Below are 19,565 nucleotides of genomic sequence, written 5' to 3'. Positions count from 1 at the left end.
ATCCTCAGCGAGGTGATTGAAGGTGGTTGCAATGTTATCAGTGATCACTTCAGGCGACAGGATGAATAATCTGTTAACTCAAATCAATAAGTCGATTCTACTGACAGGAAAAGAAAAATGTCACAGGTCACACTCAGCTTCAGTGTTCTGCTTTGTGTCCCATTGAAAATGAGTCGCATCATTTGTGTTAAAGGAGCAGTATGTAACTCAGACACCTAGTGTTTAAAATGGGTACTCCGGTCCAAATTCTAAACATTGTAGAGAGCTGTCTCCCCCCGCCCCCTCCTCTCTAGAGTCAATGCTCACACAGGTCGCCATGTGGTGGACACTGAAGCTTCAGTGTTTATCCAGCTCTGCATCGGTCTGTAAACCTTTCTGCGTTCTAACCTCTCTCCATTTTTCAAAAGCATCTCCAATATTGATCCTAGTTTGAGCACGTTTCTGCTCGTGGAGTTTATTAGAAACATGCAGAGGCTTTTTAGGTCGGGTACAATCACTTCTATCTGAACCAGTTCTCTTGCCCGCTTCCATCGCTGCAACACCTGTTGGTTTGACCTGATAACTGCTCTCATATCTGGCAAACCGAGGGGCATCCAAACATACTGGCTGCTGCATTGTTGTCAGAGAAGCCAGCACTTCAACATAACATGTCTGATCATAGAGTAAGGTCACTTTATCATTTCACTCACTACACATCTCACTGATTGGATCTTTAAGTCGTGGCAGGTGTTTGAAGAATAACAACAGGTGGTTGCAGCCACGCAGTGTATTCTGTTTTGATGATGTGTATGAAAAAGAACCATGACGTCCTGCTGACCATGCTGCGGCTGCTCTCCCTCTGGTGTGTTTTATTATGTAAATGTCGATGATGCAACAGGAGCAGTTAAGCCTGAGCTGTAAGGGGGCATGGTGCAGAAATGAGCCGTCTTTCCAACTTCACACCTTCAGTTTCAGTCCCCCCCCCCCCTCCCCTGCAGAGCTGCAGAGTTCATTATCAGCTTCATGTTTTCAATTCATCTTTAAACTGGATGTTAATTTGAAACGCGATGGTCCAAACCTTTGACTCAGTTTCCGTTACCGTCCAAACCCTGCTCCTACTCGAACCCTGACCGCCCTCTTGGAGGACTATAGCCTCCGTACATGGGCCGCGTGCAGTAACCAATAGGCCACTGACGCCCCACTGTTATAATTCCTGACTTGACATCACTCAACACGTTGAACAGAAGTTTTTATGCAGTGATTAAAAACGTCTCAAAATACCTTTAAAAAATGTAATTGTCACAAATGATGTTGGTAGTTGATTTGTATTTTTGGACCATTCCCCCCCGCCCCACCCCCTTTCCTCTGGTACCCCCCCAGAGGGTCAGAACCCTTACTCTGAAAAACAGTTCTTTAGAGAACGTACTGAATACGAGCCAAAACACCCGTCTCTGCCTCGGGCATTTCAGTCATTAAGTGCTGCTTGACCTACATGGAGGTACTTCTGGAGTGCCGCAGAGTGAAATATTGCAAGAGGGGGGTCAACACAGGACAGTAACGCCATATAGGGTTAGGGAAGCCCTGAGTACAGGGGGCGCTCTGCTCGCGCTCAGGTTGTCCTCGGTCCATCACACCGTGTAATAGCGGGATTTGTACGTCAAACTGAAGTTACCGTTAAAGTAAAAAGGAGTACGGACACAAAATTAACCAGAATGCATTGCTCCAAAGCCCGCCCCCCTTGGCCTCGCTCGGCTGTAAACTTTGACCTCTGCTGAAACAGAAATGAAAAGTGTCCTTCCAATAAGCACAACAAGTGGACGTCTCCACAGAAAAAAAGTATTCCCACATAATAAGACAGAACTTTGCATCAAAGAGAACAGCCGTCCTGACATCTTGTCTTTGTTTTTCCTCAGCAAGAACACAGTGAACCACTTCAAATGTGTCACATACACATCTAAACGTATTAACACCTCAAACCTACAAACACATTTCTCATCAGAAAACCTGTCATCTGTCAGCGTCCTCTTCAATCTGTATCAGAAAGACTCCCAAATGTTCCCGGCAGGATTAGTATTAGAGAGGGCATCAGGAGTAATGTAGCAATAAAAGCAGAATGACATCATTTGATTTCTTTATCCTGCAGACAATCTCATCACTGAATCCTGACATAACCACACAGGTCGGCAACATACATGCACCAAATACACGTCTGAATGACTCCAAGGCCTGTGCTGTTTATCAAACAAGCCGAAAGCTGTGGTGACAAAGAGAGCTTTCACACCTGCAGAAAACTCCTGAAAACCTCCTAAGGTTTTCATGCTGAGCGTCATGTGTGAACACAAACAGCTGAATGTTTCTCTCTTCACCCGGAGTTTCTCCTCCAGCCTCCTCGTATTTATTCTGCAGAAAGTCAGAGTGAGCTGATGTGAGAACGCAGCAGGATATAATCAGGAGAATTCACCTGGAGCGAGTGGGAGTGGGTTGGTGACTCAGGAGTGACACCTGTCAATCATGTCAGCTCCACGCCTTATTGTGAATAACTCTTATCCTTCATCAAATCAAAACGGATGAGTCATCAAAACATTCACCCCCCGTACAGTGTGTGTCGATCGAGACATGAGCTAATCAGACCTTTTTGTTTTTTATGAACCAGGCTGTAAACATGTTCATCTCTGCTGTAAAAACAGACTTTTTAGAATGGGTGTGTATGTGACTTCCTGTGCTTCTGCTGCCAGCCTCTAGTGGACACTCAAGGAACTGCAGGATTTTACACTTCAGCTTAATTTTGTTGCATAGATCGTGTCAAAGATACGTCATTACACTCTGATTGGGATGAAACGATAACTCACAACTCAGTTAATAATGGAAACAAATACAGACAATTCAAATCGATCTACAAAAATATATGTGGAAATACTTTAAGAAATTATCAGGGGGCCTTTTAACATACGTTTCAGTTTCATTAGTTTTAGTTTACAACTTCAATATTACAAACTATAACTCATAATTATAAAGAAGAAAAGGTAGTTTTGTGTTTTTATTGCCAGAGAATCTTAATAAATAAATCGTTTTTATTCTTAATTGTCAGATTTAGAAAACTGTCAAAAATACTGATGAGCCTTAGACCATGGTGAGGTCAGTGCGCTGCTCCAGCCGCCATGAAAACAACAAAAGCGTGCGTAAACATGACAGCAGGACTTTGCAGGACGCGCTCATGTTTCAGTTGATTTACAGAAACATCCGTCCTACAGCGGACAGGTGACAAACGACATCTGCATTCTGTCCCATGTTTTATGTATGACTCCATCAATCTTTGTGTGCTCTTAACGTGTGTGTGTGTGTGTGTGTGTGTGTGTGATTCTTACTCACCCCCATCGTCCTCGTCGAAGGAGTTCATGCAGGGGAAGTAGATGGCGAGGGCCTCGAAGGACGCCGACAGGCTGATGCGGCTCTGCGACCTCTCCATGTAGAGGCCCGCCGTCGGGCCCGGGTCGGCCGGCTTGGCCAGGCGCGGCTGGGCATTCTTCACGCGGAGTACGGCGCGCGGCGTCTTGGATGGCTGTCAGCTGCCCCCCACGGCAGATCCACCTCGAGAAGAGTCGAAAAAAAACAAGCACCAACCCCCCCCACCCCCCCGAAGACGCTCGCACCGAAACAAAGCGGTGCTCAAACTTCAGATTCTTACTCTACGCTTCTTACTCGACTAAATCAACGCTCTGGTGCAGAATCATCCTCCACCAATGAGTGTCTTTCTTTCTGCTCGCTCTCCTCAGATGATCAAACGTTGTGGGAGATGATGTCTTTGTTTCTGAATCTATCTGTGGCAGTGCAGCGCAGAGTTCAATCCCTCTCTTCCTGTCATGTCGTCTCTAATGTTCACACTCTTGTTTCTCTTCTGTTCTGCTGCAGACGCTCGTTAACATCCTCCTCGTCATCCTCACAGGTCCAGCTGATCTTCTGATGGACTTGTTGTTGTCTGGGGGAAAAGTCTTACCCTCTTCTTCTTCTTCTTCTTCTTCTTCTTCTTCACCACGCAGCTACCAAACCTGCTCCTGCTCTCTTTGTTTTCCAGCTAAAAACTCCCTGAACTCTGCACTCTGCATGTCAATCTGACCCCCTCCGCCTGCTTGTGCATTCACCGCTCGGCTGTCTGCTCGTCCTCAGATCCTGGTGGAGGGAGGAAAGGAGGGAGGAGACGCTGCTGACTGAATCAAAGCCTTCCGTTCCTGTTGCTCGGCGCTGTCGTTTCCTCGTGCTTTGACATCACAGAAGCATCTCTTTCCCCACAGGTAAACTGACTTTTAAAAGCCTGGGAGACGTCGGGTTGCGGGAGGTTTCGTACAAATCCAAACCCAGGTCAGCTGGGGGAGCATCAGTCGCAGCAACAGATGCAACCGGGGAGCAATCTGTTGCTTCTGCTCTGATGTGCGCGGTCTTGCAGGCGACGCACTCCTCTAAATGTTCCTCTCAGTGTTGTGTCTTCGTCCTGTGTCGCTCTGCCGCCGATGCTCTGCTGTTCTGTCTGCTCCTGAGAGAACGAGGGCGAGCGAGAGAGAGGCTGCTCTGTTTAACAGCTTGTGTCTGAGTGGACTCATTCACGGGCGAGCTGTGTGGAGAGCGAGAGAGAGAGAGAGAAACAGAGAGAGGGAGGGAGCGGGGAAACAGAGGGGATGGAGAGCAGACTGTTGCTGGCAGCTAAGCCAATCGGAGTGAGGATGAGGGAATATGGGTGTGGCTTTGGAGATGTGGAGGCAAAGCAGGGCAGGGCGAGTTCACAATGTGTGTTTCTGTTTCTTCATCTCCTAATGCCGTTCAATATCGATGCCCTGCGACTGTGTCCGAGTCAAAGATCATCTGAAGCCAAGCCAACAATCCATACTGAATGTTTTTTTTTTTTTATCAAAGTTTATGATGCTGGATATTTAACCCACAGATATGAAGTCCCACTTTGTTAAAGCAGCTGTGAAGAACCATCATGCATATTCACACAGCAGCCATTTCCTCTGGACACCCGCTCTCAGGGAGGGAAACTCAGATGATGTGATAATGAACGCTCTCTCAATTATCACGATTACAGAAAAAGATCAAAAATTTCCAAGACTAGTTGGGAAGTTAAACTGGCCTGGTGTACAGCAGGGTCCTGTTCTGCAGCAGATAAAAATCGCACCTGACAACAGGGACGGGACAGCGACACATACATTCAGACGAGGACACTAGGGATCGCACCGGAGCACTCAACTCGCCGCTTGATGGGCGTATACTCTCCACCCACTCCTTTAAAACCAAGTGTTTTGCTGTAGGTGAACCCAGCCTCAATGAAAGCACCTGATTGGGTAAACGCACGGCTAATCCCGGCGGCCCCTGGACTCATTTGCATAGAATAGAGCTCTGGTCGATTCTTGTCGAAATGTTTGTCCGTCCATCGGGTGGTGTTTGTATGCCTGCTTCAAGTGAGGTTGAGGTTGTTGTCCTGATATAATGTGGGCGATTTAGTGTCTGTATATGAGAACCACCGCTGACCTCTGACCTTTGACCTCAGCTGTTTGTGAAAACAGGTACAGAGGTGAATGTTTGAGAGAGGGATCTAGTGGTGCGATCGTGACCCGAGTTGTTGTGATGGATCTGACAGTAAAACTTAATGGTGTGAGTGTTTGTATCCTTCTGAATATTACCGGGTTACAGCGAGGGTCGAGACAGTGCCGTGATGATGAATATAAAGGGGAAGGTTGCCATGAATCAGATGAACGTGCAATGAGTGTGACGTCAGGACTAAATCACCGCTGTGGAAAACGTGGCTGCAACTGTTGACAAAGCGACACCTCATAACCTTTACTCTCTTATTCTCCTCTGAGGCCGACGTCCTCCTCCTCGATGTTAAGATCGAAGGCCCTTTCTGCACACACGCTGAGAATCCATTTATCGACGGCCGAGCCGGTGGCAGTGATGACAGGCATTCATAATAACTCCATAGATGTAATCAATATTCCAGCTGATGTTGTGGTTTGCTGATGTAGGGCAAACAGAGGCTTCAATATTAAATGGGCCTTTTGCTTTTTGCTTTTTTTATTATAACAAGACAGAAAATACTTTTTAGGTGACGACAGTGACGAATGGAAAAACAGACTCTCCTCCCTGAAGGATTCTTTCTGGGCCATTTTTGCCTTCATTAGACGAGACAGCTGGAGAGAGACAGGAAATGTGGGGAGGAGAGAGAGTGAGGGATGACATGCAGCAAAGGGGCCGAGGTCGGATTCAAACCCACGCCCGCTATGACGATGACTCTAGCCTCTGTACACGGGGAATGCAATATAACCGCTATCGTCGCCCCAGATGAGAAAACTTCAACAAAAATGTCTGAAATACAGGAGAAAAGTATTCAATGTTAGTTAAAGGAACATGACGGAGGATTTAGGTTGGGTTTGTGCTTTGGCGCCCACTGACGGTCTGCGGGTGCAACTGCACCGTCTTACACCGCCCGGTCCTCCCCGGCGTGCATTTGTTGACAAGCAGAGGATGGCGACGCCTACAAAGACGTCAAGAGAAGCCAAGGAACCACGTCGACTGACAAGGTTCAGTAATATTACAGGAATTTCGCGTTTTCCGTTGTTTTGCTAACTGTGTAGCATGTGGAGTATGTGTTGCCATGACGACAATAGGTTGAGATAGGTCTGGAAGGTTACGCCTCAGTCTGTTCTGAATAAAATCTGCAGGGATGTAATCTCTGCTCTCGGATTGTTGCTTTCCTATTGGCCGTGAGACAGATCACGATACCTTCCCTCTGAGCAACAGTGGAACCAGTTTGCAACCGTCCAACAGCAACATATGCAGCCGGGCTTTTTTGAATGGGTGTGTATGTGACTTCCTGTGCTTCTGTAGCCAGCCTCTAGTGGACACTCGAGGAACTACAGGATTTTACACTTCAGCATCGGCTCCATTTCTTTAAACATCGGAGGTTGCAGCTTGATTAAAAGTAAAAGTAACTTTGAAACAATTGTTTTAAGTTGGTAAAGTTCCAGGTTGATGCTTCAGCAGGAGGAGGTTTAAAGTATTTTGCCTGATGCCTGTTGACGTGCCTGTAGGAGAGCATTCACTTCTGATTGGTCTTCAATAACTTGTCATGAACTTGTAAACGCTGACACCTCCTCTGTTGAAGAATGTAATCATTGCTTTCAGAGTGTCGTTCCTGTCTGTCTACCTCTTCAAATAATTCCTCTCTCTCTCTCTCTCTCTCTCCCCCTCTCTCTCTCTCTCTCTCTCTCTCTCTCTCTCACCCCTTCCTTCCGTCCTCCCTGCGTCTTTCTCTGTTTTGTCTTCCTCTTTCTGCACTCGTTGGCTCTGTTGTTGGTCTCCTTCTGTGATGCAGAGACGGGAGGAGGAGAGCTGTGTAATCAGCGCTGCTTCACAGGGCTCCATTCATCTCTCTGCTGCTATAGATAGAAGCCGACACACACACACACACACACACACACACACACATAATCAAAACAAACACACTGCACAGTTAGTGGAATACAAAGACACACATGCAGACAGAACAGAGAGGAGTAGCCTCAGCAGTGTCGGACCACATGTTTAACATCACTAAACCTTGCTCTGAGCGCTACACTCCACAGCACAACACAACCGTCTTTTCTAGTTTGTGAATGAAAAGGATGTTTGAGTAGATGTACCTGTCGCCATGTGTGCACCTATCTGAGGGCCTGGAATCAGGCGTGGTCATGTGTATTTTGGGTTTACTGCTGTCTCGAGGCAGCTGTCCGACATCAACCTGTTCTGGGTCAAAGGCAAAGTGATCCCGCTTTTTTTCCCCCCGGTCTCTGGAGCGTGCCAGCTGCGCCACTGTGCTCCGCTCCGTTTTCAAATACGCTGCGAGTCTATTTCCGACGGAGTACGCTGTCAAGCACGCGTCAAGCTGGACAGAATATGGCAACCCAGACAGGAAGTGAGACAAGAAAAACGCACAGAGTCGTCCGCTCAATTTCAAAACAAAACACAACATATGGACTCCTGATCGTATGGCACCAAATCATCCTCAGAAAGACAAAGCAACATGTTGTTCTATCGATGTGGAAAGTGCAGGTAAGGGCGGAGGGTGTCTGGGGAGCTCAGAGTAGAGCATCGAAAGAAGCCAGTGGAGGTGGTTCGGCATCAGATTAGGATTCCTCCTGGTCGCCTCCCTTTGGAGGTTTTCCGTGCATGCCTTACTGGGAGGAGACCCGGGGGTAGACCCAGAGTTCTCCTGAGGGATTATATTTCCTGTCTGAACGCCTCAGAATCCCCCAGAAGGATCTGGGACATGTCGCTGGGGTGAGGGAAGTCTGGGTCGACTTGATTCGCCTGCTTCCACGGTGACCTGACCTCGGATAGGTGGAAGAAAAAGGACAGATGGATGTCTGCTGGTGAAACAGGAAAGGCAGGAGGAGAGGCGAGGGCTGAGGGATGAAGGAGGTGTGTCCAAAGAGAGCGGTTTGATCTGCTCTGAGAGTCACATAGTAAGTCTTATACTGATTCACGCTGCTCTTGCTGAAAAGACCCTCTACAGTTTCGATTGGTCCACACCGTTTTGTCACACATTTGTTTTAGTGATGACTCACTTGTTCCTGCTAAGAGGATATTTTATATAAAAAGATTTACCTCTCTGTCCCTTTGCCGTCAGCCTCTGCCTGCTCACAATAATCCTGCTTTGTCAGATTTTTTTCTCTTGTATTATTTCTGCTTTAGAAGCGATGACATGCAGAGAACAGAATCTCTCTGAAGTGTCTTACATCATGTACCAACATGCGGCGCCGTGCAGACAGAAACGTTTATAAAAACATCAGCTGATAATGAATCCTGTAGTTTGTGATTTCATTCTTTGTGCAGATGTTTAATCTCTTCTGGAACCTGGAGGGTAACATTTTCTCCCTCACTGTTTTTTTCCGGCTGCTGCTCGTCGACTGATTTGGCCTTTCTGCTCCTGTTTGTGTTTCTCCCCGGCTGCTACCTGGTGATGTTTTAAAAGCCTCTTTACACGGCGACGCTTCGGCCCCCGTGTGCTCTGCTGAGTGCACCGTGGTCAGTGAAGTGCACCGCTATCGTGTTGACAAGCGCCCGGCCCGCTCGCTGTGAGCATGCTGTCCAGGCACACCTTATCACAGACGCACTGACCTTTCACCACACGTAGCTGCCTCTGTCTCTGTCTGCGCCCGGCTCGTGTCACTGCCTCCCCTCCATCTGCTCCTCCCTCAGACTGTTTCCTCTCTACCTCTCAGTTTTTCTGCTGCTCTCATCAGCCGTCCTTCTGTTTACTCATTTCTTTATTTATCTGCCCATCAGTTCTTCTGCTGATTCTCTTTTTGGTCTGTCTGAATCTGATTTCCACCTCTGTTCCTTCCATCTAGCTCATCTGTGTTTCTATTTTTTAGTTTGTTGACTGATTTGTTTCTCTTGATTGTTTTCCCTGCAGTTTGTCACATCTGACAAGAGAAAGCCTGAGCCACCCAAGCCCTTCCAGAGAGGGGGCGTGGTCAGACACAGCTCATTTACATATTTAAAGCTACAGATACAGAAACAGTCTGTTTTGAGCAGGGCTGAAATAGAGGGGTTTATAGACATGATCAAATACAGGATCAGAGTGGATTTAGAACAAGAAACTTCACACACATGTTTTGAGGAGCTCTGAGACTTATTTACACTGAAGAGGAGGAGGAGGAGGATATGTGACCTTGTGCACATCTTATCATCTTGTGAATTTTGCTTTAATTTTTAGTTTTTTTTAACAGGAACAACGTTCATTTGTTCTGACATCATGTTATCCATCCATGTATAGAAATATTTCCATTGCAGTTCATGAAATTGTACTTGCAAAAAGTCAGAAAAAAACAACAAAAAACGGGAGAAACGTTTCTTTGAGTAGATCACATTTTAGCCTCGAGTTGAAGCATGTGAGCTCAGCGTCAAAGAACAGCAGGTCACAGACATCGTTCAGTTGTGTAACTGCAGGTAGAGAGCAGCCACTCTGACATTTCTGTGGGAGATAATGTCATGGTAGCACTGCAGGGAAAGACTGCCTCCACTTCCTGTCTGAGACAAAAAACAATCTAATGATCAGAGTGACTTGAGACAGCACTTTCTTATTTGACGGCAAAGTATTCAGAAAACACGAAGAGTTACTTATTAAAGATTTCTGAACAATGAATCAGTGTAAACGATGTGACAATATAGGGCCCGTGTCCACAGACGGCGCTCACAACCTCCGTCTCATAGCGCTTCTCAGCAACGCTCATTGTTGCTAGGTTACCAAAGTTAACTCCTCCTTCCCTCAGTGATGACCTTTAGGTGTGTTTCAGCTCCTTGTGTTTAATGTTTGCTTTAATTCAAAGAAATATCACCAAGAAAACCAAGAGACAATGTAAAGGATTCATGTCCTCGACGTGACGTCAGTCTGCTTCCTGTTGGAAGAGCGGTTGACAAACACCGGCGGTTAGCTTGTGCTAGCGTGCGATCCAGCCCTGGATGCCGCAGGTGTCCGATCATTCTTCCTAGTGTGCTCGCAGCGCCATTATGTAGAAGAGTAAATGCTCTTGAACAATCAGACAGAGACTATGGCTTGTGAATTGATGATCTGTTTATTTCTCTTGGCGCAGTTCTTCTATAGCATCCCAATCATCACACTGAGCAATTACAACATGTGTGCTATATAAAGACCATTTCCTAGAAGTTTCTAGTTTCTTGGCCGGACAAACTGGTCCATTACCAGGAAAGGGTGGGTGGGTATGTGTGTACGTGTATCAGAACTTGACCTTATGACCTGGCTAAATTCAGGGGTTAGATAACGGTTGGTTTGTGCCTGCTGCTTACCAGATTGTGTATTTCTGTTATGATTCAACCTTTCAAATTCCAACAGTACAAAGTCAAGCTGCTCCATCGTCCCTTCTGGGCCTCCATACATGTGTGGTGGTGACTGTGTCTGCAGAGACCCTGCCCTCTGACTGGATTTTACTGTTCTGCTTTGTTCATTAATCATCGTATCGTTGCTCCTCCTGCAGAGACCTGATATAACACGTTGAAGACACGTCTAGCAATCTGAGCCTGACCTGGCAGTGAGATCACGAGAGGGCAGGCAGGTCACGTCCATGCTGATTGCCCGTTTGGCTCCCTGCCCGCCCCAAAACAGGGGACGTTGCCAAGGCAACTGCAAGCTGCAAGAGCCACGTCAGAACCGGCTGACACTGATGTGAGATGACAAGACCACCCGGCGAGGAAAAGGAGAGAGAGCGAGAGCGAGAGAGCGAGCGAACGGAAGAGGAAGGAGAATAATTAATGGGCCGCGTGTTTAAGGTGACAAAATGTGAGAAGAGACGAAAAACAGATTAAAAGATTTCTGTGAGGGGGTCTCACGGCGTTCAAAGGATTTTTATTTGAAATGACTGTAAGGTCACACACACACACACACACACACACACACACACACACACACACACACACACACAGAGCCATGTAGTCCACTGAGATTATGCAATTGAATTTGTGTTTTTCCATCGTAATCCCGCCTCGCTGGGTATTAACATTCTAACTTTTTGTATTTGGAGCGGAGCAGGTCTGAAGGGTTCTCCTATTTTTTAAATCTATAATAAAAACACATTTTTTTATTTTTTTTATTTCTCTCGTCCTTTATTTTCCCCACGGCGTCTTTTGCTCCGTCTACTTAATGGAAACAATCATAACGCAGCATCTCCTTCAAGTCAGAGCTCTTTAATCTCGTCAACATTTTACGTTTTGGATTAAAAACCCTCTAATCTCCTGTTATACATAAAGATGCAGAATCCGTCCTCGGGGGTCTTTATTTTTGTATACGTTTACAGATTGACCAATCACGTATGAGCAGTCTGAATGGAGAGCCAAAGCAGGAGGAACATACTGAAATTACATCCCGTCTCCCATCAGCGGTAACCAGGGTCGACCGCAGAAATGTCAGTCCATGCACCCTCCCAGGAATTGATTTAAAACATCTTCACATTTGATCAGAAATATTTAATGCATGCAGCGCGATATCCATCACTTGTGTGCTGTTAAGACACAATGTGAGTGTATTAAACATGACTTGTGAGAGTCAATGAGGGGCGTGGACTCCTAATGACTCACTGTTACAGAGAGGAAGGCCAACACGATCTTCAAAGCCTCAGCATCAGCTTCAAACTGTTCTACCTGCTGCCGCGGGACAGACGGTACCTCAGCATCTCAGCCTCCTCTCAGTGAAGAGGACTTTTCTTATGTGAAGGATCTTTTAGGATTTGGAGCTCTTACCACTGACTTTAACTTACCATCAGGGAATCCAGGAAACAAAACCTGACCACATCCCACCCCAGAGACCCTGAAGCGGAACATTTTGAACAGTTTCCATAAAAAACATAGCTCAAGACGAGCATCGGTTTTATTTAAAGTCTGGAAACACAAAGATTTCATATCCTGAAGACAGGCAGACAGTAAGGTACGCCTTACACACCACGCACTGCTTCTCATGTATACAGTGTGACACACACACACACACACACACACACACACACACACACACACACACACACACACACTGACGTCATCGTGTCAGTCTTGCTGGGTCTCTGGGGTCCATCCAGGAAGAAACAGACGGCTGAGCAGCCAGAGGTAAAGACCTCCACTGAGCTTCAACTGTGTGTGTGTGTGTGTGTGTGTGTGTGTGTGTGTGTGTGTGTGTGTGTGTGCGTGCGTGTGTGTGTGTGTGTGTGTGTGTGTAGTATAGAAACACTATATTCCCCTCTCTCTGTGACAACATGCTGTGTGTTCATGTGCAGACGTGGGGAGGCGACAGATAAAGAAGTTATGTAACGGAGACATGATGGATCTCCAGGTAAGCCTGGACTCTCTGTGTGTGTGTGTGTGTGTGTGTGTGTGTGTGTGTGTGTGTGTGTGTGTGTGTGTGTGTGTGTGTGTGTGTGCTCAGAGCAGGTCTATCTACACAAGGACAAAAAGTCAACGATCAGATCTCTCTCTGGCTGTATGATGTTGTGACTTAGATGAAGTCATGTGAGATTTTAAAAGATGTGAGAGATTTGACATTTTTAACATTTTAATTTATAGGAGGCCATTAAACATGTTCGACGTAACAGGATTCTGCAGAAAAATGGCTACTAAAAAAACAGATGTAAACTCAATAACCACACCTGTGAAGTCATTGAGTGTAAACAATATATTTCACATCAATTCATTACTCTATCCATCGATCCAGCCCGGGGTCGCGGGGGGCTGCAGCCGATCCTGGCTGTCATTGGGCGAGAGGCAGAGTTACACTCTCGCCGACACCTAGAGACAGACAACCAGCTGCATTCACATTCACACCTACGGACAATTTAGAGTCACCAGTTAACCTGGGCGGTGTAGCGTATTCTAATTCGGGGCACCAGCTTAAGTATAAGCATAAGATAATTAACCTTAGTTGTAGTAATAAATTAATCTATGACTCTATCTCATATCATCGGAGCAAATTCTCAAGAAGTTTGAAACCAGAAAAATACACAGACAAAGTACTGAAATTTTATGTGGGAAGTTTAATAAAGAAAATGGTGAAGAAAAGATATATAAATGGAGTAAATATGCAAAGGATATAATTACGACAGTGATACTGACGTGACAACGTATATAAGACAATATTATGTATTGGTTTCTAAGTTGGAATGGTGAAGTTCTTATGTTAGAGTAACGAGGTAAAACGCGATATCTTTGAGTGATTTAACTAGGTAAGGATTTTAAAAAAAAGAGAAAGGGACTTAATGAATTTGGTATAAAAGTTGATTTAGAGGCTTTGATTCGGATACGACAAGCTTTGCTGCTACACACCCACTACTTAATCAGAACGCTCCTTACTATGAGTTGCGTTCGGGAGAACTCCGCCGAATGGTACCACTTAGCCCTCGTCGAGTTCTTTCGGATCGAAGATGCCGGCGGCCCACGTGATAGCCGTAGCAAAGCTGGTTTGAGTTGATGAGTGAAGTGGGGTGATGAATAGCACAGCGGTCCGGTCGTCATCCGTTGGGCCGTCTCTCAGCGGCTCAAAGCGGGTCCAAACAACGTTCTTTAAAATTGAACGGTCGTTAACTCTCACTGACTTAGATGGTCAATTCTAGTCAGTTTGAGAATAACAAAAATAATGTTCTGAAAGATGAGTGGTCAATACTTCAAAAAGAAAAGCTAAGCACGTAATTTGGGTCAAAAAGAACCTGAGTTAGCATGCGCACAAAAAATAGTAATAGAATATAAAACGGAAAAGGGGTCTGCAGTTCCTACGATTCCGAGCTTAAAATTTAAAAGAGTTTTGGAGCAAAACAGGAAGAAAGCAAAACGTAAAAGTAAGTTAAGAGGGTAAGAGAACAAGAGAATAAGAGAATAAGAGAGCAAATTTGTGGAGAGGTGCTGTTTTATTTCATGTTGATTAACTCCGCAGACGGCTGTGGTTCTGACCCCTTCTGAGTTTGCTAATTCCGAGGTCGTTCACACATAATAATAATAATAATAATACATTTTATTTAAAGGCGCCTTTCAAAACTCTCAAGGTCACCTTACAGAGCAGAGGAGGAGATAGATGATGAACAGAAGGGGGCCAAGGACAGAACCCTGAGGAACACCGGTAGTGACTGGAAATGGCTGGGATTTGAAGGTTCCGAGTTGAGTGAACTGAGTGCGACCAGAGAGATAGGATGAAAACCAGTGTAAGGGTGTGTCAGTGATTCCAGTGGAGGCAAGTCTGTCAAGGAGTGTGTGATGGGAGATGGTGTCGAAGGCTGCACTTAGATCAAGGAGGATGAGGATGGTTAGAAGTCCGGAGTCAGCTGCCATGAGGAGGTCATTGGTGATTTTTACCAGTGCTGTCTCTGTACTATGGAGGGGGCGGAAACCAGACTGGAACTGTTCATAGAGGTTATTGTCAGACAAATGAGTGTGAACCTGAGATGCAACTGTTTTTTCAAGAATTTTGGATAGGAAGGGTAGATTAGAAATAGGACGAAAGTTATTGAAGTCATTTGGGTCTGCATAGCCAAGTGGTCTGTTTTACCTGTGTAGATTAGAAAGTTATCCAAAGTGTTTTATGACGTCCTGTCTCTACATTCCAATGTACAGTTGGCTTTCAAACAGTTAATCAATGAATTGTGTTTTCCCATCAGCAAACAGGAAAGGGGGTTTGGCCGAATTTGGGGTTATTCCAGGGCAACACGTTACAGTGTGTGTGTGTGGCTGCATAGAGAGGAGCTGCAGCTACATCAAACACACTGAATACTAAGCGTAGTTTTTAAGACTGTTTGATTAAACATTTACCCGCCCTGTGGTGTTGGCGCTTGGCGGGTGTTAATGTCTGACCCTGCCACTGCTGATACTTTGTATGATTTAATCTTTGACCACATAAAATCGTAAACTCAAGTCAAACTTTGTCCATGTACTCGCGCCTCTCATCAGACAATGCAGCATTTATTTCTTCTTCTAACACGTCATCACCAACGTCTCTCTCTGAACGCTATGATCCAACATTTGAGCTTTACTGTCACATGTTCCCTCCAACAATCATCAGCCTGACGTGGTGGAGGGTTCAAGTCCCTGTGAGCTGCTGTCCCTCCTCTAATGAATCTGTTCAAACGGTTAAAGTGTTCAATAACGGACATGTGATGTTAACCTGCAATCATTAACCCCGTGTTTTTCAGAGCTCGTTGGATCTCTGAATCTAACTACTCTCCGACCTGCCGGACGAGTCAGAGACGACACTGATCCACTGGATCTGAAACGTTCAGGTTGCAGGTTTAGACTGGAGTTAAAGAAACACCTGAAATAATCAGAATAACTTTATAATGACTGACAGAGACAAACTCATCCTCTCAGGAGAGAGACTCCTCCATGATGACTTTTACAAGATCAATAAAACACAACACGAGTCATAAAGACGGATTCAGATCAAGAAGCTTTATTGATGATTACAGGAACAGGATTCATACTAACCAGATAGTTTAACTCTTTGTTGTTGTAAAGAACGTAAAGCGTTCAGACTTCAGAGGACGTTTCATCCTCTGAACATGAAGATGGTAAAGAAATATGAACAGTCTTCAGGTCTTATATTTGACATTTCAAACATGATAACAAACCCACGGAGCCAAACCTTTACAGAATGAAGCTCCAGAAAGACTCAAACTCAGAACAGGTGATCGAGCTACCTGTGGACTGGGAGCTACAAGATTAAAGGCAGGGTTGGTCATTTTAGAAAACTAGCATGATTTTAAGTAGCATTTCCTCAGTGCTCCATCTGCACCCCCTCCCTCTAAAACCTCCACCACAACCACCGCCGTCCTCATTCGTGCACGGCCTGCTCTGACCTCCACCTCAGCGGAGAGGAAGTGTGGACAACAGGAACGAGAGGGACACAAAGGAGAAATCCTTCCTGCATATCCTCCCATATGCTCTTTTTGTAAAGTGTCTCGGGATAACACTTGTTATGAATTGGCGGTATACAAATAATGATTGATTATCACCATGGAAACTCAGTGACACAATCAGAGAAGAAGATTCAGAGGAATATTGTAATCATCAAGATGCTTTTTTTTAAAATCCACAGTTACAGAAAGATTCACTGGTAAAGTCCTCAGTGGGAGTTCTTCTCTCAGTTCTGATGCATGCAAACCGTTTCTTAGTGAAAGTTTGTGTTGGTGTCAGACTCACTCTGATTCTCTGCAGCCTCTTCTTCACTCAGAGAACAGAACCCCCCCCCCCCCCCCCCCCCCCACACACACACACACACACACACAGTGTCCCAGCTGTGAGTCCCTGAGTTACACCAAACAGATCTGAGCTCTGTCATAAAGACAACCAGCGACATCAGGACGACACAGTCACAGAGATCTTCTTTGGTAAAATCTTCAGTGGGAGTTTCTCCCCAGTGCTAATGATTGGAAACATCCTCTCAGTGAAAGTGTGTGTGAAGGTGTGTATGTGTGTGTTAGTATCAGGATCAGAGAAGGACAGCTTTCCTCTGTTACAGTCCAGATTCACTCTGATCCTCTGAGGCTTCTTCTTCTTCACTGAGAGAACAGTGTCTGGATGTGATGAGGAGAATGCTTTGTATTTACCATCAGTGAACCATATGAACCATAATCCAGACAGTTTTTTTCCCTTCCTCTGTACAGACTCTGCGGCCACACCCAGTTCCCAGTCTGTACTGTCTCCAACCTGGACGTCCCAGCTGTGAGTCCCTGAGTTAAAGCCCTCAGAGCCCAGGACAGAGCAGAATAAATCAAACCTCTCTGGATTATCAGGAAGCTGCTGCTCCTCTCCTTCTCTCACACCGGTCAGATCTTCAGACAGGATGAAGTCTGGATGAGCAGTGTTTGGGTCCAGAATGACCGGAGTGTAGGAGACCATGTCCTTCATCTTGTCCCAGATGTTGAAGCTCAGGTTGCCCAGGTGTTTGGCCTGGTCTATCAGAGCTCCTGAGGGCAGCTGTGGATCCTCCAGCAGGGGGCGCTGCCGGACTCTTTCCACTGCAGCCTTGTAGTTTTTCAGGAATGAGACGTCTGCAGCTCTCAGCTCGTCCTCTGTGGCTCTGACTGTGTGTGAAAGAGCTGCTATCCCTCTGCTCAGAGCCTCCATCTCCTCCTTCATCCTTTGACTCTTCTGCTCCTCTTCCTCCCTCAGTGCACACAGCCTGGCCTCCTCTTCCTCTTCTAGAAACCGGTGAAGCTTCTTAAACTGCTCCTTAATCTGCCTCTCTGTGTGTCGGGCTTGGACCTGAATGTGTTCTGCTGTTTGATCAAACTCCACTTTAACCTCTTTAAAAACATTTAACTTCTTCTTTACCGGCTCCAGAGTTTCCTGAAGTTTCTTCTTGTGATCGTGAGCAGCTTCGTCGATGGGTCTGATTGTGTGTTTGCTGTGTTTTTGTGAATCTCTGCAGACGAGACACACCGGCTCCTGATGGTCCAGACAGAAGAGTTTGAGTTTCTCAGAGTGCAGACTGCAGAGATCCTCTGAAGCTCTCTGATCTCTCTCCTGCAGAAAACTCTCACTCAGGTTCTTTAAAGCAAAGGCAGGAGGTATTAATTCCTTTGACTGTCTCCTCTTACAAACCGGACACTCCTTGTTCTCCTTCTCCTTCCAAGAGTCCTCCACGCACTCTCTACAGAAGCTGTGGCAGCAGGACAGGGTGACTGGATCTTTAAAGATCTCAAGGCAGACCGTACAGCACAGATCTTCCTCTAACTTGGACGCCATTTTATCTCAGAGTCAAGCTGAACACGGAGAGTTGGGAGAGCTGGGAGTCACTCCCTGTCACTGACAGTTCCTTCGATCTGTATTCTCTGTTATTTTTATTTCTCATCCGGTTTGTGGATTCAGTTTCAGGTAAAGGTGCAGATATTCCCAGTATCCTTGTATTCCCAGTATTCCCTCGTGCAGCGGTCTGGTTTTGCTGTGAAGGTGTCAGTCCTTCATGCCGTCTCGTCTCAGTGACGCAGAATAACAACCTTTTTCCAGGTTGTCTCAGGTGTGTCAGGTGAGGGGGAGGAGATACATCACTACAGCTTATCAGGTTCAAGGTTCATAAAATAACTTTGAGACCATTGTTGACCAGAGGTGTCAAAAGTATACACATTCATTACTCAGGTAGAAGTATAGATACTAGGGTTTAAAAAGACTTCTGTAGAAGTTGAAGTATCAACTCGAGCTTTTTACTCAAGTAAAAGTGTAAAAGTACTGGTTTCAAAACTACTTAAAGTATAAAAGTAAAAGTAATGTAAGGGGAAAAAATGCCATTAAGGACAAAAGCTTAGGCCGCGCCACAGGGGCCTATAGTGCACTACCCCACCTCCCCAAAAAAAAAAAGTTTTTCTAAAGGCCATAATGACTATAATGTTATATTAAAATGTTAATGTTGAAAAACTTGGGATGCACCTGTTTCAGCCGCATCTATGCCTGAAAATGAACATGAAATGAAAATGAACGCATTTTAGTACAATGCAATGTAACAAACACTTTGGACTCAATCATGTATGTACAACAACTAACACACACACATACACACACACACACACACACACACACACACACACACACACACACACACACATCCAACAACCAGAGATAGTAACAGAGTGATTGGTGGTGTGTTCGTGTGTGATGCAGCGTGGAGCTGTACGAGGTGAGTCGCTCTGCAGCACGTGAAGTGTGCAGCTGTTTGTCTGCGACTATGTGTGTGTGCGCGTGTGTGAGGTGTGTGTGTGTGTGTGTCGGCGAGCGAGCCAATATCGAGGTGACATTGATTTGTCTTTGAGGCTGAGACGCTGGCTCCCTCGTGTCTCTGTGTCTCGCCTCCTCTTGTCCTCCCCTTCTCTATTATCTAACCTGTTTTTCTCCTTTCTTCACCCCCCTCCCCCCCCCCCCTTCCACTTTTACTTTCTGCAATCCCTGCTCACAATGAAGACAAATGTGTTTAATCTCACTAAAGCGTAAAATGTGTAATTTAATTTGAATCATCTCCTCCTCAGTGTGAGTTGGGAACAGGAGACTGAAACAGGAAGTAGCCGTGCTGAGAGGCAAAGGGC

The 19,565-nt window shown here is 45.8% G+C and overlaps 2 protein-coding genes across 3 annotated transcripts in view; both read right to left on the bottom strand.

The window, feature by feature from the left end:
• Window positions 1–4,604, bottom strand: part of rims4 (regulating synaptic membrane exocytosis 4) — a 41,422-nt gene extending 36,818 nt beyond the window's left edge. For both annotated transcript variants that reach the window (XM_061041829.1, XM_061041828.1), the window contains exon 1: window positions 3,349–4,604. In XM_061041829.1, the coding sequence (XP_060897812.1) occupies window positions 3,349–3,445 (97 nt within the window). In that variant the 5' untranslated portion in view covers window positions 3,446–4,604. The remainder of the gene's footprint in view (window positions 1–3,348) is intronic.
• An 11,808-nt stretch (window positions 4,605–16,412) lies between these two features.
• On the bottom strand, window positions 16,413–18,493 carry LOC132977012 (nuclear factor 7, ovary-like). Its single transcript, XM_061041342.1, has one exon. The coding sequence runs from the start codon at window positions 18,235–18,237 to the stop codon at window positions 16,846–16,848; it is 1,392 nt and encodes a 463-aa protein (XP_060897325.1). The 5' UTR covers window positions 18,238–18,493; the 3' UTR covers window positions 16,413–16,845.
• Between the last annotated feature and the right edge of the window lie 1,072 nt (window positions 18,494–19,565).

The sequence above is a fragment of the Labrus mixtus genome, chromosome 7, assembly GCF_963584025.1.
Source record: "Labrus mixtus chromosome 7, fLabMix1.1, whole genome shotgun sequence".
In the NCBI taxonomy this organism is placed as follows: domain Eukaryota; kingdom Metazoa; phylum Chordata; class Actinopteri; order Labriformes; family Labridae; genus Labrus; species Labrus mixtus.
The sequence above is the reverse complement of the archived record's forward strand: the minus strand, read 5'-3'. Positions and strand labels throughout refer to the sequence as shown.

What these genes read in the sequence shown, in the direction of transcription:
- LOC132977012 (XM_061041342.1), bottom strand. Translation starts at nt 18,237, where the DNA reads ATGGCGTCCAAGTTAGAGGAAGATCTGTGCTGTACGGTCTGCCTTGAG.